The sequence below is a fragment of the Tachypleus tridentatus genome, chromosome 13 (assembly GCF_004210375.1).
Source record: "Tachypleus tridentatus isolate NWPU-2018 chromosome 13, ASM421037v1, whole genome shotgun sequence".
Lineage (NCBI taxonomy): Eukaryota > Metazoa > Arthropoda > Merostomata > Xiphosura > Limulidae > Tachypleus > Tachypleus tridentatus.
In genome coordinates, this window is record NC_134837.1 from 146058763 (window position 1) to 146083483 (window position 24721).

General features: G+C 32.5%; 2 protein-coding genes across 3 annotated transcripts; one reads left to right on the forward strand and one right to left on the reverse strand.

The window, feature by feature from the left end:
* Positions 1–10257: 10257 nt before the first annotated feature.
* Positions 10258–12043, forward strand: LOC143235983 (uncharacterized). Its single transcript, XM_076474131.1, has 2 exons — positions 10258–10735; positions 11840–12043. Exons 1-2 carry the CDS (start codon positions 10386–10388, stop codon positions 11970–11972), a joined length of 483 nt encoding a protein of 160 aa, XP_076330246.1. The 5' UTR covers positions 10258–10385; the 3' UTR covers positions 11973–12043.
* A 2636-nt stretch (positions 12044–14679) lies between these two features.
* LOC143237365 (uncharacterized) lies at positions 14680–18708 on the reverse strand. 2 transcript variants are annotated; one of them, XM_076476530.1, is made up of 3 exons: positions 18438–18708; positions 16969–17423; positions 14680–16408 (listed from the first exon to the last, which is right to left on the reverse strand). In XM_076476530.1, exons 2-3 carry the CDS (start codon positions 17407–17409, stop codon positions 16406–16408), a joined length of 444 nt encoding a protein of 147 aa, XP_076332645.1. In that variant the 5' UTR covers positions 17410–17423; positions 18438–18708; the 3' UTR covers positions 14680–16405. The 2 variants fall into 2 exon arrangements, with proteins under 2 accessions (XP_076332645.1, XP_076332644.1); XM_076476529.1 differs by lacking the exon at positions 18438–18708 and adding an exon at positions 18270–18416.
* Positions 18709–24721: the final 6013 nt, after the last annotated feature.

A 24721-nucleotide genomic window follows, 5' to 3' on the forward strand; every position in this document is an offset into this window, starting at 1 on the left:
TTAAACTGGCTGAAGTAGAGAAGTTGAGTAAGTTATATTAAAATGATTTATGAGCCTTGCCACATTGTTACAGTTTTTGTTTTCACATCCAGTCATACGCTGTCTCACAACTGTACATCTTGAAAATAGAGCTGCAACATTTTCATTGTAAAATGGCACTTTCATAAGGAAGTCATGTCCAAAGTACACACCTTTCTATTACTTATCATAAACTACCTAGTGTAAGAGAACGATGGTTTCCCAGTGACTGTTTCTTCATTTTGAATAAGGAGAAATATGTAACTCCTATGTTCAGTGGTTTGACTTGTATATTTTCTTGTGGAATAGCATGAATATTCTTCTCATTTTCCATCTGCTTAAGGTATGCAAAGGTCATGGAAGCAACTTCTGCTCCACATGAAGATCTTTCTTTATGTTGTACATTGTTGCCTCGGGGACATAGATGACTTTTTTCACCGACATTTGTGTTTATGGATTCTAATCTGTTACAAAACACTAAATTTGCTTACTGCAGTGAGAGTATGACTAATTCCATATCCTTCTGGATGGTTTTGGTTCCATAAGTTGAAAATTTTAAATCTACCATCTGAATACATCTTTATGGTCTTGAGTGTATGAATATGGAAATGTTACGTTCCTTAAAAGTGATAAGTGATAAATTTCAGGTAGTATCCTACTACCTATGAACATCAAACAATGTTAGGATGTAATTCTGATACATGCCATCCCACACTGACTTTATATTAGCTGTGGTTGTCACATGACTCGCTAATTGGCATAATTAAAATAATTCTAATATGAAGTATTCACATTTTTGTAGGTGTTAAGGTAGCTAAAACAGAAACTGCAATAGAATAATTTAAAATTCTTTGTTTCACTGGATGAGTTAGAAAATGTAAGTTGTGGAGAGCGAAGATTTTGATAAATTTTTACCTGTAAATAGTTTGAATACTATAAGACATTATAGCATAGATTTATTTTTCAGTCAAAGATGTTCAAACTATCTCTTATAAAATTAATTTATTAAAATAGAAAATGCCTTTTGTAGTTTAATTCAATTTGATTTAAAAGATAAAAATACTTTGAAACTCAAAATGTATGCTACTTAAAAAATAAAAATGTGAGTGAATAGTACATATGATATTTTAACATGTCCTTGGACGAGTTTTGCCAACAGTGACAAGTGTGATAGATCCTGCAGCATACACACCTGCTGCTAAAACTTACCAGCTCAGATGGATGGTTCCTTAGTGGATCAGCACTAAGGTCCATTATTCGATTCTTCGTAGCGGACAGATAACACTGCACAACAATTTTTTTTAAAAAGTTTTGCTTCCTGAAAAGTTTTTGGTGATTGTGACAGGTACTTGGTGGGTATGCACAAATATAGTTTTGATTTTGCTTCATCACGTAGGAACTCTGAGAAATAGACAGTTAACTGTTTACAGGCAATAACGTATTTAATTGCGTTTGTTTCTAATACGCTATTAAGTTCAACATAATTAAAAGTGTTTTGCTTCTGATTTTCGTTTGTATTCAATGTCCGGTGCATCACGTTGCAGTGTTCAACAATAATCAGCAAGCATTGACGGATTCCAGTTGCCCTGATATCGTTTTTCCATTGTAGCAATGTCCTGGTGAAACTGAAGATTTTGATGAAACGGTACGTGATGGGCAAATTTGGATATGATTTTCGTGATCAGCAGCCAAAAACTCTGTAAGGAACATCCAACAATGATCAAGAAGCAAAAACTTTGTTGTGTGTTTAGCTTTGGGCTAGGACAAAGGAGCAGAAGGGTGAGCGACATGACCTTTTCTGCATTTCAGAAATTATGTGTGTGTGTGTGTGTATGTGTATATATATATATATATATATATTTCTAGAATAAATAAAACCAAGATTAAGAAATATTTTTATTTCTTGCTTTTAAAGTTCGTATACAGAGAGTATGTAATTCTTCTTGTGATTCATGGCACGGTTTGTTTTACGAGAGTCACGACAGTATGAATTGCACTGTCAAGCATTCCTTGTTTGAGGTCATTTTAGTGTCTACTGACTGACAGGTGACATAGTACTGTATAGTGGTAGGAATGTTAAAGCAAATGACGAGTCCAGGCGGCTTTCGGTTCTCTTTCAGGGAAATATCTTGGAGCACCAGGCGATCGATCTTTCTCTCGAAACGTTTTAAATACATATATTCAAACATTGGAGAAGGGGAAAAGATACTTCACTAATTGTGAACTATACTTAAAAAAAACTTTGTAAATGTGAAACAGAGTTTATGAAAATATTATTAACTTTTTGTATTTTTAATTAATTATAACAACTTTGTATGAGTTTAGGATTAATACTAATCTAGGCCCTCGTAATTCTCTTCTAACGAAGAGCAAATATAAAGTTTATTCAGGTCCGAGTGTGTCCAAACATCTTTGTTGATTTAATCATTCCATCATATATTCATGATGCATTTGGTGGAAAACAAAGTACGACTTTATAGTCAATATGTCATTTTCATAGATTTGCTGAAGGTGGAATATGTGCAATTCCAAAATGTTCATTAAAGGTGTTTACAACTGTTGTTGTAGTTGTACAGGGTGTTTGGAAAGTCACTGTGCACTTGTATATTTATTAACAGACATGTTTCAATATAGAATACAGGAAGTAAATATGGATGACAATTATAAACAATGTTGAAAGTGACCCCCGTTGGCATCAATACAGGTTTGGATCCTTCTTATTTTGTTTCTAAACACTGCTACCAGTTGCTGGCTTGAAATAGACTGAATGAATGCTGTTATCGCTGCTTTCAAAACTGTACAGTGACTTTCCAAACACCCTGTACTTCCAAAAACTCTGGGCCCGGCATGGCCAGGTGATTAGGACGCTCAACTAGTAATCTGAGGGTTACGGGTTTTAATCCCCGTCACAACAAACAAGCTCGCCCTTTCAGCCGTTGGGCGTTATAATGCGATAGTCAATCTCACTATTCGTTGGCGAAATAGTAGCCTAAGTGTTGTACGTAGGGTGGTGATGACTAGCTGCCTTCCCTCTTGTCTTACACTCCTAAATTAGGGACGGGTAGCGCAGATAGCCCTCGTGTAGCTTTGTGCGAAATTCAAAAACAAACAAATACTGTTAAAACTGTAAATTAACAATTGTCTGTTTATAAGTCCTTAATTATTTGTAAATATAGTAAAATATATAGTCCCCCCTCGGAAAGGAATGCGTGGGTCAATGAAAATTTTAATTTGGTTTGTAAAAAGCAAAGCGAAAACAGAATAAAGAAATAACCAGTATAGAATACAAAATAATGAAATAGCGTAATTCAGAAAAGAACGTCTAAAAGGGTCTTCGATGTTTTCTGTTTGATGGTCAACTGATTGGGAATGTAAAGTATTTGGTTAGTTTTAAAAGCCACAGGTAATGTTAACGTAGATCTAAATATAGGAGACGCTGAGCTGATTCTTATGCTAGTTATTTAGGCGTGCTACTGTGGCAGATTTGTACATAAAATAATGCAATATTCATATTTGGGCGTTAATTAAATTTAATGGCAGATAATTTGTGACACACTCCAGTGTGCTTCAAACACCCAGGAAAGAAAGGTTCACGTTTACTAGTCATTGAACCATAAACATAAATGAAGAAATACTTTGTAACACTTTTAGGCAGGTGTTGAAGTAGTCTATGTAATCGTAATATCAACGTACATTTCTAGGATAAATGAATTACTAAAATACTTTTTCATAGTTGTAGCTTTGTAAAATGTATCTGAATTACATACTGAAAGAGGAACAAATAAAATATAAAAGTTAATTATTATTTGAACAGTAAATCGAAATTTGACGCTATTTAAGAGTAATGCAAAACAATCTGAGAGTTGGTTATTCCAGAGTATTTTCATTTTTGTTTTCAAATATGGAAATTACTAAACATAACATACAGAATAAGAAAGAACCAACAAGTTTTGGCTCTACAAATATAACATTATTCATAAACAGAAGATGTCTAGGTGTGGAGAAACGAATTTTTGACACCTTAATGGCTTAGTGGTAAGAATGGGGTTTTATAGCACTAAACTTTGGAGCTCGATACTCGTGGTGGGCACGACACGGATAAATTTTTGTTGATTTGCCCTTTTCAACAAATTTTTGGATCATAATGTACAAAATATTTGCTAGTTTCAGATATTCGCGCATAGGACGTAAGGAGTATCTATAAGTTTAAAATGATGTGATAGTCAGTCGGCTAAATTTCACATTGAATCTTTATTTTACAAAGTATGTTTTTTAAGGGTTGAAAAGTAATGTCTTTTTTGTTGCTGAAATATGTTAATACAGTTTTTATGCTTGGTGAAATTTTTTACTTCACTAACGACATCAGACGTGAATGTTCTACACATGGTTGGTTACAACAGTCAGATGCACACGACAGGAATCAAGTGATCTGAACAACCTTGTGACTAAAGGTCAATAGGTGATATAATAGATATATTAACTAATAATACGTCACGACAAGGAATTTACAAAATTGTTATAAGTACCACATTTACACACTGATATTTACGTACTGGGGCATTGGAAATATATATTCTAACCTCATACTCTCCAATTAAGAACAGTTCGGACGAATTATAGGACTTCGAGGATTATATAGAATAAGGCAAATTTTCCATTGTTGTCAGTGTCGTTAAACTATATATCTAACCTGTTTTTACTGGGACAAAAAAACATTGCTAAGGTAAGTTTTAAGTCATACTTGGAAGGATAATACACATTGGTATTCTCTTATTTTTGGCATGCTAATAGAAAGACTTACTGTGATTTTGCATCATTTTATCAGTGGAACAATAAGTGCCATAAATACCATACTGGAAGTTTACAATACGATGTAAGTAATGTAAAGTAAGTAATATGATGTAATAAATATAAACATTTGTAAGTTTATAATACCTGTATATCCTTTTATATTAAATCAGTTTATAAATAGCGTTGGTATAAATTCACATAAAAACCATGAGATGTATTTCGACAATCCTGATCAAAGATCATGTTTATTACAGGCATGCTAGTGTTAGTTATACTACGTAATAATGATAACAATAATAGAGTTTTAGTTCTTACATCCTGAACGTCAGAAAATTGTTACAAGATTTACGAAACTTTTCATTGTAACAGAAATGAGATAAAGTCATAAGACGGTTCTTCCTAAAGTTACAGGCGCAGTTAGCATAGTTGCTTTGCGCCATAAAACGCTAAACCAACCAACTAACCTAAAGTTACAGTCAAAATGCCTATGTTATTATATGAAGATGCCAATGGTACGTAGAGGGATGAGAGAATGTTATCTACCCTTGAAATAGTCTTGCAATCATCAATAAAATAATTATTTGATGGTAACTAGGTGTACAACGTGAAGTCTTTTACAATTTCAATGTTTATTTGCGTTCACGAGAAGGAAAAAATAATTAGAGACTTGTGTTTTATAGCATCTTTGAGACTATCTATGTTCACGACTAAGGGCCCGTAAAATGTAGACAAACACTTTGACAGGAGGTGATGTAGTTTCTTTTTGCGTAGTGTAAAAAGTCAACTTATGTTCAATCTACATTGAAAATACAACATATAACGACATTCCTGAACTACAGGAACGTCAAACACGCGTAAAAAACTTTGTATCATCGTTCGTTTATAGAACCTTAGTAACACAATCCAACTAGCTATTACTCATTAAGATCAAAATGGCCCACGCACTGACTTTTGAAGTCAATATTGATGTTACCTTCCCAGTGTCTCAGTTGTAAGTTTGAGGACTTATAATGTCAAAAATCGGGTTTCATACCTGTGGTGAGCAGAGTGTTCATATATAATTCTGTAGTTTTGTACCTAACAACAAACAATATCTTTTTATGGTTCTCGATTTTGTGAAGAATGTCAAATCTATTTCATTTTTCTCCATTTTCCCTAGTGGTGAGACTTGACATAAATAAAAGCTTGTATTCCTTTCACTGAAAATTTGATACAGGATGGAACTATTTTTGATGTTGTGAAAATAAACAAATCATAACATACTCTTACATTTTCTGGATAATGTTATTTTATTTTAAGATAGAATTCATTCTGTTTTTTTTTTAAGAAATTCAAACCAAACAGGTTATCGTAAAACTTATCATTTAAAAAAAAATTATTTCATATTTTTATTAAATACTTCAACAAATATTTCAAATACTTGAAATTCACATTTATATATGTAAAAACGGCTCGTTTGGGTTGAGAAAATGTTTTACATAGAAGAGTGAACAACGTTTCGACCTCCTGACGATGACCGAAGAAGGTCGAAACATTGTTCACTCCTCTACGTAAAAAAATTTCTCAACCCAAACGAGCCGTTTTTACATGTATATTTCTCTACAAGTGGGTTTTCTCGACATCACTGATTGAAATTCACATTGCACCGTAATGATTTAAAATATAAACAGTCGCTTAAACCAAGGTTGAATGAGAAAACAACGAATTTATTGTACTCCTAAAAACTTCAGAAATCCAAAATGAAACTGTCAAACATTTGAAGTACAAAGTTTATAAGTTACCAAAACACATTAAGTAAAAATGTGCTTGGCTAGTATTTTATACTAACTTTAATGAACAATACAACATATATATCAGGATTATTAACTATTTCAATAAATAAAAGAAATTAGGAAAAAGAACCAGACGAAGAAAAACCTAATTCCAAAATTGCAATATTTATGTATTTAAATAATTAAAACTGACTACAAAATCAATAACAACATGAGTAATAATTGGCAATAGCACGTTAGTTGTATCTCGTAAAAAACTTGCTGAAACTCATGGCAGAGTTTTTATTTAGTGACCAAAAATTTACATAATATTTCGTAACATTAAACATATATGTATGTCACCGTTAGTGTCAGCCTCATATTACCTGCAAACTTATACAGAATCAGCATGATCAGTTAGAATTGGAATTAGCGCTTTAATTTAAATCTAAGTTCGTAGTTAAACTAAACGATAGAAAGGATTACAAATGTCCGGTAAACAAAACCATGAAATAAAAGTAGAATTCGCTACCTTACAATATTATTGAAACCTTGTGATATTAACAACTGCTCTATAGAAAAAGAAACTAACGTTTGAGCTTTGATAGCACTGACAGTTAAAAGTGATATGTTTGTATTATTTAAATTAAATCTAAGTACTTAATGCTAAATAAAGTAAAGAAATCTGAACTATTGCTTGATTTCAGTTCTTTGAAGAAATGAAAGGAAGCCTTCTGATCGTGTTTCTTCTAGACTGTTTTTTTCTCATTTCTGTAATAAGTAAAAAGTACGAAATCCTTAAAATAGATAAAAATAATTTTGGTCAAGCATACTCTGGACGTCTTGGCTGGGAACCGTTGCCGCATTTTCGAACAGGTGAGTACAAACAATTCTTTAGTGAATCTTATGATCGTCCTGGACGAGAGTCACGTATCTATCCACGAGTTCATTATTCAGGAAAAATTGAAATTGGAAATGAAGATACTAAATTCGAAAGTGAGAAAGTAACTCTACATTCATCAGAGATAAACCAGAACGAGTTACGTTCCAATTCAGAATTACATTATGTTGTATCGCCTTTTTCTGTTCTGGAAGATAAAGAATTGAAAAGTATTACAGAAGAAACTGTCTTACAGATCCAACCGTCAGCAATGGATTATGTTTCTGGACCGAGTAACAACGAAGAAGGTCACATAACTAAACCTTCAAATGAAATGCACAATTTTGAAGGTAAAAAAATAGATCGTGAAAATAGTAGAAGACTTTTGGACAGGGGTTCTTTGATGAATTTTCCAGAAGTTCACTTAGGACGACTTGGGACAATGTTAAATCGGCAAGATTTGGGAAATACCAGCATGGTGGTTCTTGATACCAGTGCTATTAACACAATGTTGCTAGCTGGCTTAACTGGGATCATTTTGTTGCTGTTAATTCCATCTTTCGGAGCAACGACAACAGGTATACCAGGTGTAATCAACCGTGACGACACTTATCGAGACTTTCGGAAGAGGTTTGTACAAGCAGTCAGTATATATGTATATTCTATATTTTTTGTAACTATTGTAATATTAGTAATTTATATTAGGTATTACATTTATCAAATAACTTTTAGCTTTTATAATTTCTCATGCACTCGTAAAATCGCAGAACTGTTCAATCTCAATATTTTGCATATAATAAAAATAATGAATTCACGTTGCTGTGATATATCACGATCCCAAGTTAACGGCAATATGTTTGATTAAATACTAGGTCTTTTTTATAACTTGACTAAGGGCATATAACGCTCAAAATCAGATTTCCATACTCGCGATAAGCACAACGCTTATCGCCCATTGTAAAGGTTTGTGTTAACAACAAACAAACAAAACCATTTAGTTTATGCGGTGAATGCAATTGTTTGTTTGTTTTGGTTTTTGAAATTCGCGCAAAGCTACTCGAGGGCTATCTGCGCTAGCCGTCCCTAATTTAGCAGTGTAAGACTAGAGGAAAGGCAGCTAGACATCACCACCCACCGCCAACTCTTGGGCTACTTTTTTACCAACGAATAATGAGATTGACCGTCACATTATAACGCCTTTACGGCTGGGAAGGCGAGCATGTTTGGTGCGACCGGGATTCGAACCCGCGACCCTCGGATTACGAGTCGAACGCCTTAACACACTTGGCCATGCCGGGCCCGTGAATGCAATTAATTATTCCTGTCCCTCGCTAGTACAGCAGTAAGTCTATATATTTACAACGCTAAAATAAGGGGTTCGATTCCCCTCGATGGACTCAGCAGATAGTCCGATGTGACTTTGCTATAAGAAAAAACACATACATATAATTATTCCTGATCACTCTTTCAATTCCGTCCAAACTGTTTCCTCCTCTTTATGTAAAAGCGTTAAAGCCTTAGATTCTACATCAAAATTAGTATGTTTAGATATAAAAGTTTCCAAAAACTCCTTTATCTGCTGGTTTTATATAACTATTTTTCATTTTATGTTTAATTATTTGTAAATTTGTACAATAATGTATTTCTAAAGCGCTTCTTGACATTAACTAGTTTCCAGCTACGATGTAAATTTCTACTTATTTTTATGAATATACAAAATTATCTGCTGTTGATGTGTCCTGAATCTTTAATAGATTATATTTGATCAAGTGAATGATTTTCTGCGTAGTTTAAGTCATTTTCTGTAAGCAACTCCTGTTTTTTTAAGTTATGTTTGTGGTTTTCAAGTAATCTTTATTAAGCCTTTTTCTAGCTAGTACTCAAAGTATAACACACTGATACTCATTTGAAACATTTTTTATCTTGGTTGGCACTTTACGTGACGCGTAGGTTAAGTAGCCAAATTAGAGATCAGAAGAAGGGCAACCAGCCGAACACTCACCGACTATTTTTAACAGCATAATAGAAATGTTTGTTTCTAATATTGCCGCAAAATTATGAAAGAAATGTGTACGCTAGGCGGCGTACTTAATTATGAACTGATGGATTAGAGGGAAGGCAGCTAGCCAACAACTCTTCCCATCTGTTTTTGACTACTCTAATGGAATAGTGAGATTGATTGCAATATTTACAACGTGTTCACAGTTAAAAGCACGGAGTGTGCTCAACGTTATATCGCGGGCTCAAACATTGGGCCTTCCAATTTGCAACCTTGCACGCTAACTAGGAGGCCTCAAATCCAACCAATTGATATTCACAGAAACAAAAACATATTTTGTGAGATCATAGAACATAATGTTAAAATTGAGCTTATAATATGAATTTCTCTTTTCTTTAAAGGAATGATTACATGTGTTATTGAAATATTTCAATTTTTATTTATAAAATAATTTTGATGGATCTTTATTATTTTTACAAATTTCTTTATCCTATTTTCTTTGTTTGTAACTAAAAGATAGGAAAACCATAAGGTCACATTCTGCGAAAATTGGACAGTGCAGGTCAACGTCTTAGATCTCATTTGTAGCTTCGTAGGTATCATTGTGTTATTTCACGTTTAATTAAATGTTCATGGCTAAAATTATACAGAAACGTATCATATGCATGAACTGCAGGACTGCAAATGACGTTATCCCTTTTTATGGATTAAACTTGAATTTTATCTCCATGAATATGCGATTAATAATTAGGCATATAAACATACAAGTGAATATTATCCTTATTATATCTCTTGTTTTTCAAGGTCAGTGAATTCTCCTTCTTCGGGTTTTGAGTTCGATGGTTTAAAACAAAGAACCTCGGATTTTAACAATTCTGGTGTAGTTGAAGTGCAGAATCAAAACGAAGACGATAGATATAGCTTTGATAATAGTCTGAAAAACTATATGATGGGGTTACGTGAAAGTTCGTTGTCCACTTCTATACTGGAAAAGTTGGTACGCGATGCAACGGAGGAAATTTATAGACTGCATTATTCTGCCGTGGCCGAAATGGATGATATACAAAAACACAAAACAAAGAAATATACAAACAATATAAAGGAAATACCACTGAATGAACAACTATTACGTACAGCAGAGTTTAAGCGAACGTTGCAGAAATTTGCTAGGAAGATACAGGGACATCTCGATGAAGATAATGGTGAGGAATGTAGAAAGCGATTTATCTGTGAGCAACTTTTGAAGTCTCATTTGAAATATGGATTTATCGAAGAGGCTTTACGAAATTTATACAGGTAAGAATGATTTCAGTTTTATTATGTATGAATAACTGATCATAACTTGTAAAAGTAAATGTGATGAAACGCTGGCATATTTTGATGCGTTCATTAGAATGATTTTAACTTTTTTTAACTGCCGCTTTCTAAATTTTATGAATCTTATAACAAAGTATTTTAACATTTTATTTGTAGAAATATTTATTTATATGTTATACTTGTTCTCTTACATGTTCCATTACAACTTGGTGGGTTGACTTTTGTTTTTATTTATTTATACGATGTGAATGTTTGATTTTATATATAGTAATGTATATTATTAAAGTTATAATATATTATTCAACATCCATAATAGGCACTTAAATTTTTAGACTTTTAATCTGGATGTTGGTGTCAGCTTGAATAGTGTCTGTGTTTTCTTATAGTAAAGCCACATCGGGCTATCTGCTGAGCTTCAATAAAGATCTTGAGTTTTACAATATTCCTCAATAGGTTAATATACATCCTCAATATATTCTGAAATAACAAAGATTATTCAAATAAAGTAGCTTGGTGTCTTATTCCAAATAATTTCCTTAAAATTATGCGCCATTTTTAATTTTACACCTATTTTGGTATTTCATGTTTTTGGAATGCACATTAGATACATATAGAGGAAAGAAGAAGAAACAATAATATGTTGCTCACGTCGGTTTATTGGCGGTCAGTCACTTTTAAAAATATTCAAAAGGTATTCGTGGTGAAATGTCTACAAAAAATGTCATGTTTATCAAAAGGATGCCCTGAGAGGTTTGGCACAGAGAAATATAAAACTATGATTGTGAAATAAGATATGAAACTTTAAAAAAATGAATTACACGACAAATTATACAATCCACTTTAGTTTATCACTTCTGGTTTTACATTATAACTAATTTCTAGGTAAAAGCTTTCTATAAGGCTTAATGTAAAGCAAGTCGTTAAGTTTTGAAAAGGACATTTTAAAAAGAAAAATTGATGTAAATGGTAGGAATATAAAATGGCAGAAATTATTTTAGTTTTTTTTAAACCCACTTTAGCATAATTATTTATTAATTCTTATTCTACAATGAAATAAAGTTGATATTTCGATTTATTTTCCAGTTCAGAAAAAAAATACAAAGAATTATTCGAAAGCCGAGCGGACGTGTTCAGTCATTATCCTTATAATGTGTACAGATTTGAGGTAAAAAACGTACACTGTTCTAGAATTTTTGAAAAATGTAGCGGTTTATGATTGTACATGAAATTATTCATTTTGATTTGATTTTAAGAGTGAAATGTTTATTTATTTAGAATTGTGTGTTTTAATTTTTCATTATTTCAGAATATATATGATATTTATTTATTTAATGTACAGAACATTCTAAATTTTGTATCTAAATTGTTTCTTTGAATAAAGAATATAAAGATAAATCTTTTTAACAAACTAGTATCATTTTGCCACGATTGTCAATAATTATGCATAATAAATATAGTTTTTCCATTGTTTTTTTTTTTTTTAAATTTCAGCTATAAGTTAATGAAGATAGAATTACTGCTTGATTTCCAGTAACTTATTTTGGAGTAGCATTTTTGAATTTTAAGAAGTACTTAGTTTGGGAAGGGGGATTTAGTGTTTCCTTAAGCCTTCTTATACATCGTCATTACTTGGGAACACTAGCTTATGAAAGCAGAATATCGAAAGGGAAAATTTTTAACATTTCGCAAGATCCTATAGTAAAATATTGTAAAACCGTTTTAAATCTGTGCTACAACTCTTAGCGTTATATACACCTGTATAGCAAAATTTCGTACATATCTAACAACTTAAAACGTATTCTCATGTAAAAAAACATATTTTAATAAATTACATTCAGCATTCTGTTGTGTTAGTTCTATTTTGGTGTCGAAGAAGTGAGAAATCTTGTAAGAAACATAATTAATATACAAAAATAACTAAAACCAAGATATTAATGGAAATAAAGACAAAATGTATATCATTTTCATGAATTAGTTACCTGCTTTCTGACGTTTTGGTGAGAAAAACTGAATAATATTACAGACCAAATTTAATAATGAATGACACGAGGTGTTGTACTGAATATTATAGAAGACGTTTTGCAGTAAACATAACCTAGATAATACGAGGTGCTGTGCTGATCACAAAGTGAACAATATTACAGATGAGATTTTTAATGAACCTAACAAGGATTGTATAATGTGTTATACTGATATCAAAATATTTTATAATAATACTCAGTTTTTGTCTGTCCTGAAAATGTATGCGCATCTGCACATAATATATGTGCATGTGTCCACTCTTAATTTCAACAGATATATATACAAAAGGCAGATGTAAATCTACTCCATTAGATGTTTTGTACAACAAAGGAGTAAAAGTTTAAAAAATATTTTAAAAGGTTGAACTAGTGTTGTAGAATAACAAGTTTATTTATTTATTTAAGTTTATTTATTGATAGTAAAGTTTATCCGTAACTAAACTAGAGCAAAAGATGCACATAAGTTAGAGTATTAATAGATTTATTTATTGAATGTTGGCTGTACTTAATAAAGACGTAACTAATGTTAAGCCTAAGACAAAAGGAAGTATAGATTTCGGTATCTGACTGCAATTATTTAGTATTATTCTAGAAATCTTGTATTTAAAGACGTACTGTTGCAATAAAGATGATAATTTGTCAGCAAATGTTTTGCGGTTCTTTGCTATTTGGGAAATATTATAGACAAGGCTTTGCAATCAACTGTAACTGGACAGTGCTACAGGTGAAATGTTAACTCACTGACTAAAGATTTGATAATATTAATTAGTACGTATTTTTGTTGCAAGAAAATATCAATTTCGCATTACTACACATATATCCAGACAAACATGGCGCATGCCAAAAAGCTTAGAGTTTTCAACATATAGTCATTTATGTAATAGTTCACTTTCAACATTCAATATATATTTTTTTGCCAAAATAATAAATCAATCAATTAAACTAATGTTAAGTAATTAGTCCAAAATTGAACACTGAAATATTTTACACTTAGGAACGTATGTGTACCACATTTTGTAATTATGATAAATAATCATGATTATCTTCATTCAGTGGACATTTATTAGTTATTTACAATTACATTAAAAATGTAGAGGTACAATCTGTAACATTAGGGGATATGCTTTACGGAACACAACTGATACGTCAGGCCAGTAAGCAGAATGCTTGAAAGGGAGTACTAATTTACGATGATCAAGAACCAACATATATTGTGCAAAGCACAATTTGCATGTTTTATGCTAATGCTGCGGAGGTCTGGGGGCATGCTTTATCAGAAGAATGTGGACCATCTAGGAAACGTTAAATACTATAAGCAGCTGCTTTATAACTATATAAGCATAATTTTTTACACGTACGTACATGCCTGTTGGTCTTTAGATGTTCTCATATCAACATTTTACCTCTTAGCTTATATATCTCCTGAATATAGCATCGAATAAAGCGTTTTTATAATTTATATTCACATTTTTCAATGCTCCGACAACCTTCTTATATTTTGTGTCCACATAAAACTTTATGAATATTATACAGAATAATAATTATAATAAATAGTTCTTACAAAATGTTAAAGCTAACGTTTACTAACTTTTTTTGTTTTAAATAAAAGGTAAACAAGTACATAGAAACCAAAGAATAGTTATATTATTTTTGCTAAAGTTAGTAGAATAATTACATAGACGTACATTCCTGTGTTATACTAATTGTTTCCTGCTGGGACAGCAGTAAGTTTTCGGATTTACAACGTTAAGATAAGGAATTCGATTCCCTTCGGTGGACACAGCAGATAGTCCGATGTGGCCTTACAATAAGAAAAAACACACACAAACACTTGTTACACTAATTAACGTAAACGACTTTTAGTGTATTTGGTTAAAGTCAGAGAAAGACATAACAAAAACATTGAATACAACTGAATTTGTTTTTATTTCACAAATTTAATTACACAATACGTAATTACACAATAAACTTAACACACAAACACTTTTTCACGCCACACTTTTTACGAATTATTGAAAATAAAAAACTGAGCTTTGCACACCTTGCATTTCTTCAAGGTGGTTACTAAATTAACATGAGTAACATTATATACAATATATATATATATATGTATATATATATATATGTATAGTTAGTGTGCAATAGCACCTAAACATTATGCAAAATACCAGAATAATTAAATGAAGAACTTTTAAGGTGAAAACAACTAAGCAATTTTCTAATATATACTTACTGAAAAAATCGTGAATGTTAGATTTGCGGTACAATATCCAACGTTAAATTATTACCATATAAAGAAATGGTGCAAAATATTTATGATTTTTTTTTCTTAAAATTTTCCATAACAGTAATGTAGAAGGTTTTAGTTTATTTTCAGGATAAGGATTCTGAGGTGAAAGTTAAGAAAACCAACAACAAAGCAGAAAATAATGCTTCAGAACACTGGATACAGAAACAAAATATATAGTCACATTTCGTAATAGTTACAAAGCTTGTAGACATTTGTTTTCATAAAGACACTGAATACGGATTGTGTTAAAGACTAAAACTTTTTCCAGTAAATTATTACATTAAACATGTAAAGCTGTATATTATTCTTCAGGCAAAACAGGATGAAATACGATACTTTCAAATTTGAAAGATAAAGTAGTACCGCAAAGGTAATATTTACTTAACACAGCAAATATCTATAAAATGTCATTAGAAAAACGTCTGCAATTGGATTATTTGCATTAAAAATACTCACATAAAACAATATTATATTAATTAAAATTAGCTTGATTAATCTGGTTCAAGTCATAACAGTTGTTGTCTAGGAATATCTATGATATATTTAAAGCCTAGACCACTATTATATCTGTCGCATCAGAGCTGGCCTAACGAGCTCTAGCATTTGACGAAATACTTCATTGGCTCCGGATATGGGAACTGTAGTATAGTTTATATATTATTATATATTATCCTTTGCTTTTTCTCATGAGTTCCAAGAAATAAACATAGTGTATAAATTAAAAAGCACCGAAAATAATTGGTAACATTTTTGAGCTAACAATAATTATTCACCAAAAGCAAAATTCGCGGTTTCTCAGAATGAAAGGATTTTAATGTAAGATCCAAAAAGTAAAGCAAGCAGTTCATAAAAGAGAAGAATTTGATTATAATTCTAGAAAAATAAACATACGTATGAAACATACAAACAGTGTGACGTAAATATGTAAAAATTAACAATATAGATTTAAAATAGCTTAATATAAAAAAAAAAAAAACAGAAGCGTGGCCTGCACGAGAGTAATTAGCTCGATATAGAGGACAATGGTGACTAGAGTCCTGTTATAGGTCTCTACACTTTCACCGTATAAATTCTAAACAAACAGTGAAAACAATAAACATTTGAACACGTTATCATAATGGAGTTTTCAACGGCCAATATAATAAAATGGATAAGAAAAAATAAATTAATTTTCGTGACAGTTCTTAACACGATCAGTGCTATAGAAACAGAAACGTGTGCATTTATACCCGTTATCAACTTAAAACGCTGTACACAGAATAGAAAATTAAAGTAGTTTGGTAGTGGTCGATGAGCATCGGGCATTCTCTTTACTTGACTGAACATATTGTATTCTTCTTACTGCAAGAAACAAGAAATTTTCTGTGAGCAAATCGACATCGTGCAATGAGTATAAACATATAAACAGCGAATCACTTCTGTTATTTTATTTTTCAAATAAACAAAATGTTATTTTTATTAGTGACGAGAAACCCACTTGAAATAAAAATGTATCCCCGAACGGCTGGTACGGATATTAACACTTTTATTTATAATGCTCTCTTCTTATCAATAAAAGTGTTAATACCCATACCAGCCGTTTTGAGATACAGAATCCTATTTTGTGTTCTTAGCAAAATGACGCCATGTCGAAATTAGCCAAACATTATATAAACATAGTAAGTCCTATATTTTTGCTATTTTTATTTATAATACCCATTAAAACATTTAAAAAACTATTGCGATATAAATTCCTATAAATAACACGGGGAAAACTGGTAAGTTTTAATGTGTATATGTCAACAATTTTATGTTATGTAAAATTATAAACACTAATATGTTTATCAACCTTTGACTGATAATGAAATCTAACTACATTGACATAGTGTTGCTTTATTATTAAAATATAAAATTTCACTTACATCGTATTTTCTCAAAGCCTCTTCTACTATATTGAGGATATCCCAGAACGTACTTCCTACTCCCACAGACCGCTGCTTTCTGAAAAAAACACCAGGGGCGGCTGCTCCTGCAGCCAAAGCTGGAGCGGCGGCAGCAGCTCCCCCTACACTAGCTAAACTACTTAGAGCAGAATTGACACTTGAAATGGCTGGCCCGGCTCCTGCAAGGGCGAGAGGACTGAACAGCAGTAGAGGTATGAAAGGAAGAGCAATGAGAAGTAAGACTAAAATGCTGGGTACTGTTGAAACTAAATTGGTGAAAGTTTCCAGTATCCCAGCTCCTGTTCCAGCAGCTGCGGTTTCAGCTTGTCTGGCTATCTCATTTTCTTTGGTTTGTCTTTCAGTTGCTAGCGAAGGAAGTGCAAGGCACACCACAACCACTGAGAACACTAGCAATCGCATCTTTAGATTCGATCCTGGAAAAAAACACACACACAATACAAATTATATAATAATGAACTTAATTAGTCACCCTGCTTCAAGAAATGTAGAGCGGTTATAAAAAAGTAAAAAATTTAATGGTTTTCGTTATAATAAAGGACTTAATTAGTCACCTCTCTACGAAAAATGTACAGTGGTTGTGAAAAAGTAAAACATTTTGATGGCACTCATTTTCAAAAAGAAAGGGTGTTTGTTTTCTTTTTCTTACAGTAAACTCACATCGAGCTATCCTCTGTGTCCACCAAGGAGAATCGAACCCCTGATTTTAGCATTGTAAGTCCGAAGACTTACTGCAGTTCCACTAGGGAACTTTACGTATTAAATACAAATTGAAAAATCAGCCATACACCGCTATTACTGTATTTGAAAACTATACATACGAAAATTATAAACCATTATTTTGATATAGATATTCTTATAACATATAAACATTTGAAGAGTATTAACTCTTTTGTTTTCTCCATTTCTTTAATGAGTCATTTTGAGAAGATTTTAATAAAAGTATATATTGTTGTAAGTTTCCTGTGTCCAGAAGGCTTTGCACAAAATATACTGAAATTATTGTAATAATAATGTTCAGCAATAAGCATGCATGATTTTGCCTTTGAACAACAGTCTAAACGCTTATATTTCAGAAATAATAATTTCAATAGACTATATAATATACAGAATGAAAAACGTTTACAGCGATATAACATTATCCAAATGCGGAAAAGTTTTTGGTTCACCATAAGTTTAAATCTAAAATGATTCATTCAAACTGAATTTCTCTTGTATAGTGATAGACCGAATCCTGATGTGCGAGTATATAGTTTACTTACGTAACCTGAAAGCTTCATACTTAGAACGTGGGCACGTGACTATAAAACTTGACGAGCGAAGCTATGGTACCAATAATGATTTTCAGTTGTGAGCAATCAAAGTTTTTACACTAAACGGTAACAGAATCATGACAACTTTGTCTTATACGTACATATACCCCTACTTACGTTAACTGAACTTCCTCGGCTAAACAACGGTTTTAGAAGCTTACAGCAGCAAACCAAGATTACCCAGAAATTCCAATTAAATCTGAAACCGAATTGCACCATTTCGTCATGCTGCACCTATTTATACAAGAGGGCAAGAAGGAGGTGCTTCTTAGATCCAAAACTCCCGTAGGGAACTTACAAGTTCGGTTAAAATGTTACCTGTTTAAACATGAAGTAGGCTTAGGAGCCCGTGAATCAAAGTATCGAGGCTACTCAAACAAGGGCAGGCCAAGTTAATTTTAGCAACGGTAACCTTTGGTGGATCTTAACATTTGTCCTCCAGTTTTGTATTGCTCGAGGCAAATATATAACGGAAGTTGTCTTCTTTTTCCGAGTAACACACATAAAAATGGCGCTGTTTCGACAATCTCGACTCGGGTGATACTTGGCCTTTTTTTTTTTTTAAACTAGTTTCTCTGAGTTCTGATTTTGATGATTTAACAAACTCAATCTGATTACCGAGTCGTTGTTAAGAGTAACTGTGCCATTTGGTCGTTGAATATTTTAACAAATAAAATACACGAACAATCTTGTGGCCCTCTATGATTATAGCATGGTGCCACGTAACTAAGGCATTCCACAACGTATGTTTCTGTAATCACGGATCGTCTGCTAAAATTGTGTTGTTAGTCACGCGAGATTTCACAAGACACCGATTTTTTGGTAAATCTAGATAACATATAGTTACCGTTTTAGATAATGAAGTGATTAGAAAATTAGAATACTGCTTAAAATTTAATTTTGAAACCATCTTAAGCAGATATTTGTATATGCTATAAAACAACGAATCAGAACATCTTTATAGTCACTCGTATATTAAATGAATAAACTAGGCTAACACTAATTACCCTGCAATGACAGCGGAAATCAAACCGTCCATTCCGATATAAACTAGAAAAACTAGCTTCGTGCACAAGACGTGAAAAGATATTATTGTAGAGATAAAAAAATCTGCATTCTTTATCATAACATGTTTTGTCTATATATATATATCATTAAATAATAAGGAAATGCTATAGATTTACTTCTGTACTAATGTATTTATGAGCTGTGCTTGGCTAGGTATTGGCATGCCTGAAATTTGAATCTGATAGTTCATGGCTCGTGTCCTATCATTGTAAACATGTGCATCGCCATTTGAAGTTGTGGGTGCATTATAAGAGCGATGGTCAAATCTCACCATTCGGTCAGATAAAAATATTTCAAGAGATAGCGGTGGATGCTGTTTGATGGCTACTATTCCTCTAGTCAATCAGTTCAAAATTAGTTCTAAGATAAGTAAATACTCTATTTAAATATGTTTGCTACATTGTGAAACGCACAGACAGTGTAGGTGACATAACTTTAGCGAAACTGTGCTCTTGAAAGAAAACACTATACTCTTACTTGGTTTGATCTGTTTTGAATTCCGCGCAAAACTACTCGAGGGCTATTTGTCACTAATTTTGCAGTGTAAGAAAAATAGAGAAGGCATTGACCGTCACATAAAACGCCCCCACGGATGAAAGCGAGCGAGCATGTTTGGTGTGACGGTGATTTGAACCCACGACCCTCATATTACGAGTCGAGTACCTTATCCACCTGGTTATGCCGGGCCTACTGTTACTTAGTAGACAGTAAACCGAGATTAACTCTAGTATCTCGACTGTATGAAAGTTTTAACGAGCAATGCTTAAAATACTGTCTTGTTAAATTTAGCATTGCTCAACACTAGAAAATATTGCTCTAACAAATTTATAACTTGTTTTGCTTCTACAGATATTTGCAATCACATTTCTACACTGATATTATCTGAAAAAAAATACATGACCCAAAAATATTCAATTTCGTGCGGTTTAACTTGAATTTCGTGCAAAGATACACGAAGGTGATATGCACTAGCGGTCTCTTATTTACCAATTAAGGGCTAGAGGAAAGGCGGTTAGTCTTCACCACCCATCGTCAATTCTTGGGATACTATTTTACCAACGAACAGGGGGATTGATCATGATGTTATAACGCTCTCATGGCTGAAAAGGCAAGCATGTTTGTTGAGACAGGAATATGAACCCGCAACCTTCATATGACCACTTGGCCATACGGGGCTCAGTTTTGTGTAATTACGCACCATGAAATTTATCAATGTCATATTATATGATTACACAGGTGTGCATGTTGTTAGCCATGTATTTTACACACCTGCAAGTAAAATATATTCTTTCTTTGTGAGGCCATTAGGTACACCATCACAGAAACGCAATTTTATAAAATTAATTTTCTTTCAAAATTTAGGGCTCGATTCCTCTCGGTCGACAGAGCGCAAAGAGCCTATTGTGTAGCTTTGCAATACAAACGAACAAGTCAAATCTTTCGAATATGTTTAAATAGCTAAAATTCCTTCCCCCATTCAAATAATGCATATTAAAAACAAAACAAAACACGCTCATTTGTACATTTTTTTCCTAACGAGTCAGCAAGAAGTTAATGGATTTGCAATACCAAAACCAGTGGTTCGATGCCTCTTCATAGATAGAACATAGACAGCTTATTGTGTATTTTATGCTGCTCAAACAAACACAATTGTACATTTAAAAAACGCTGAAAGTCTTTTGTATATGTGTTTTAAGTGCTGGCTTTCAAATTTTAACGATTCAATCAGGTAAAGGATACTTGAGGGGTTCAAAGATTTCGAAATTTTTTCTTTATAGTAACAGATGATTCAGGAGTAAGGCCTAGCTCAAGTCGATGTCTCACAGATCACTATTGCAGATTCTGTCAGGAGCAAACTTTTCTCATCATAAAATTAGAAGGTGTAGAGTCAAATTATGTTATCAGTTTTTGTTTTCCATAAAGTGTTTGCAATGTGGTTTGCGCAGATGGTCAAGCTAAATCGCGTACATGGCAGTGAAAATGGTATTGTACAATTGTGTATGCCATCATAATTGATACTCACTTCTGAAACATGAAGAAACAATACACTCAGAAAATGTTATGTAATATTAACCTTTCTTTGAGGTACCTTAGGTAGCATTACCAATGGTTTTCTCCATTAGTAACTATAATATTGCTCCTAGCTCCAAGGGACCACAATTCCCTTGGCAACGTTATTCTCACCGTCGTGAATTATGTCAACCATTCATATTTTTACTCTTTTGTACCGGATGTAATAATAAATGGTTTTGACGTTCTTTAGAAAAATTTTAGGCAATAAAGGAAGGATGTGGATGTTCTCTTAGTCATCGATGTTGTTTTTCTTTTGGCCATGTCTCGTAACAGTCAATCATGGACAATAATGGGTAGATCTGATTGTAAATCAATACTAGAGTTCTTTACACTCTACTTTGTAGCATTAGATACAATACACTTATTAAATGACTTGTTTTAAAATATACTTATCATATCTAAAAAAAGTTATATTGAAACATGCGAAGGTAGTACAACTACGCCTACAAATATATTGTTCTAGTATGTTGTGACTATACAATTAAATCAGTCAAATATACTAAAATATTATAATTTCCTGTTTGTAATGGCATGAAATGTTCAAAATAAAAAATTAGTTATGAAAATAAAAGCACTTATAAGTCTAATAACTGTCCCTAATATCATTTTCAGTACCGAGAGACAAAAGAATGTGAGAACCGTATTACAAACAATGGCGTTTAGAAAAACAAAAACGAAAACAAATACTACAATCTGACTTTACCACCTTTGCCACATTTAATGTTGAGGGAGGTTTTCTAACAGAATTTGCAGTCAAACCTTTTCGTGTAGAGTGGGTAGTGCGAATTCAGTAACTAGAGGTTCAGGTTTACCAGTTTTCACAACAAAAACAAGCCCCACAAAAATCACTCCTTAACGTTATTCAATACAGTTCTGTTAAGAAGTGGTAGTAAAACTAAATAGTAAATAGTAAAGAGACTGACGAAACAACAAAAGAAATCCCAAATCCACAGAAAATCCGTAAACTTGAGAATCTTTTTAAGAGTCCTATTTCAAAATATACTGTCTTTCCCGAAAAATAAAATCAAATCTAAATTATTAAAGTTAACTCCAGTGATCCGAAATAACACTTGTACTCAACTTAAAAGAGTACCCCAAGAGTTGGCGGTAGATGGTGTTGACTAGGTGCATTCTAGTCTATCACTGCTATTCTCTTGTGGCACAGCAGTATGTCTGCGGCGGACTCATACCGCTATAAATCTGGTTTCGATAACTGTTGTGGACAGAGCTCAGTTAGCCCATTGTGTAACTTTGTGCTGAATTCCAAACCATTAATCAACTATCATAACAAATAAAGTAATTTATTTAGCTTTAATTTACAAGTACTGTGTTGTACGTAACGGTAAGATCTAGTTAAAAATTAAACAGCGTTTTATCATAATTTAATTTGGCTAATTGGAATAATTTCGACTAATAAGGTATCGAGAAACTGAAGACCACTTAGAAGCTACGCATCAATAGAATAAAAAAGTGCCAAATATTAAACTGTTAGATAAAATTACTAAGCTCTAAGCATTAAAAGTTCCCGTTCAACCGTAGGGGCGTTATAATGTGACGGTCAATCCCACTATTCGTTGGTAAAAGAGTAGCCCAAGAGTTGGCGGTTGATGGTGATGACTAGCTGACTTCCCTCTAGTCTTACACTACAAAATTAGGGAAGACTAGCGCAGATAGCCCTCGTGTAGCTTTGCGCGAAATTCAAACAAACAAGCATTAAAAGTTGAAGTTTAATATCCTGCTTAAATATGCAATTCTTATTCAAATAATAATATTTATTTTGTTCATTGTAAAACAGTATACATTGATCATTTAGTTACAAAAGTTTAAAATTTTTCTTACAGCTCAAAGGTAGGATAAAATAATTATATATTTCAAAATGAGTGTGTGTTTTTCTTATAGCAAAGCCCCATGGGGCTATCTCCTGAGTCCACTAATAAAAATCGAACCGCTGATTTCAGTCTTGTAAAACCGTATACTTACTGCTGTTACAGCGGGGGGACACCCTACAAGGTACAAATTTCTTCTGAAAACCTAATGGCACGTGGAGTGATACATACGAATCATTAACCTCTGTAATATGGTTAAATTAAAATGGGCACATAAAAGTGTATTACATATATACAAACGTGTGTGCGAATGTTCATGTATTAATTAAAACGTCTCGTTTGTTATAAATGGCAATTAAGAACAATATCACAGTTTTCCCTAAATGATATTTGTAAATAACTAATTTTGGAATGACCACACATGGAAAAGTTTTTTCTTCTTCTGAATTGAGAGTGTGAAGAAAGAAATATTCATGTTAAGTGCTTTATATGTCTTTTCACGCTATTTTTCAAAAAGGAATCATACAGATAACTGAACTATAAAAACATAATATGAACCCTAATTTTGTCTTTGATTGCAAATTAAGCAGCAATTATGCCCATAGAAATATAATTTTAATACATTCACGTCTTTAAAAGGTCGTCTCAGAGGCGGAAGTAAGCGCAGGTATCATATAGAAGGCTTTTGGAAATATCTTGACCTTGCCTTCTTTACGACCTCCGGTAATTCAAAAATTCGTCCATTACAATTATGCCCTAGTCTCCGCCGATGGAGATGGACCAATGCGCATGCGTTACTTTTGTAAAACAAGTGACGGAGAAAAACAAATCGAGTGTGAAAACACATACCATCCCAAGTAATGTAGATTTGGAAGTTCTTCCTAGGTATGAATAATTTTACTTCATTTGTTTACAGTTTATTAAAATACAAAATGGGGCTAATATAAATATCGTATAAAATTCTTTTTGAGTGGGTAGAAAGTTTAGATTGAAGTTAACTTGACTGTCAAAACAAACAAACAAAAATTTCCGAATGTTGGCATTCAAAAAATAAAATGTTTGAACAATTGTTTTTCAATGATATTTATAAAATCATAGGTTTTAGTAACCAAATAAATTCAGCAAACTATTTTTTAAGCAAATTTAGGCGTACCAAAGAGTTCCTCAGTGGGTTAGCTGCAGGTTCATTGATTTACAACCCTAAAATCCAGACCTCGATTCCTACAATGAACACAAGAAGTATACTGAAAATTAACCTATCATGGTACAATACTTTCTTTTATGAGAAAATAATCTTACCGATTTGTACTCTACATAATTTCTTGTGTTTCTGGATTATTATATTCATAAACAATAGGCTTAAGCGATCAGTTCTATATTATTTACTTTAAAAATGTATCAGTCTGTTGTTTCAAATTGCACTTAATAAATTCC

Bases quoted from the DNA above. Each gene is read 5' to 3' on its own strand.
- LOC143235983 (XM_076474131.1), top strand. From the start codon at position 10,386: ATGATGGGGTTACGTGAAAGTTCGTTGTCCACTTCTATACTGGAAAAG. The intron at 10,736-11,839 runs GTAAGAATGATT...TTTATTTTCCAG, and splicing joins GCTTTACGAAATTTATACAG to TTCAGAAAAAAAATACAAAG.
- LOC143237365 (XM_076476530.1), bottom strand. From the start codon at position 17,409: ATGCGATTGCTAGTGTTCTCAGTGGTTGTGGTGTGCCTTGCACTTCCT.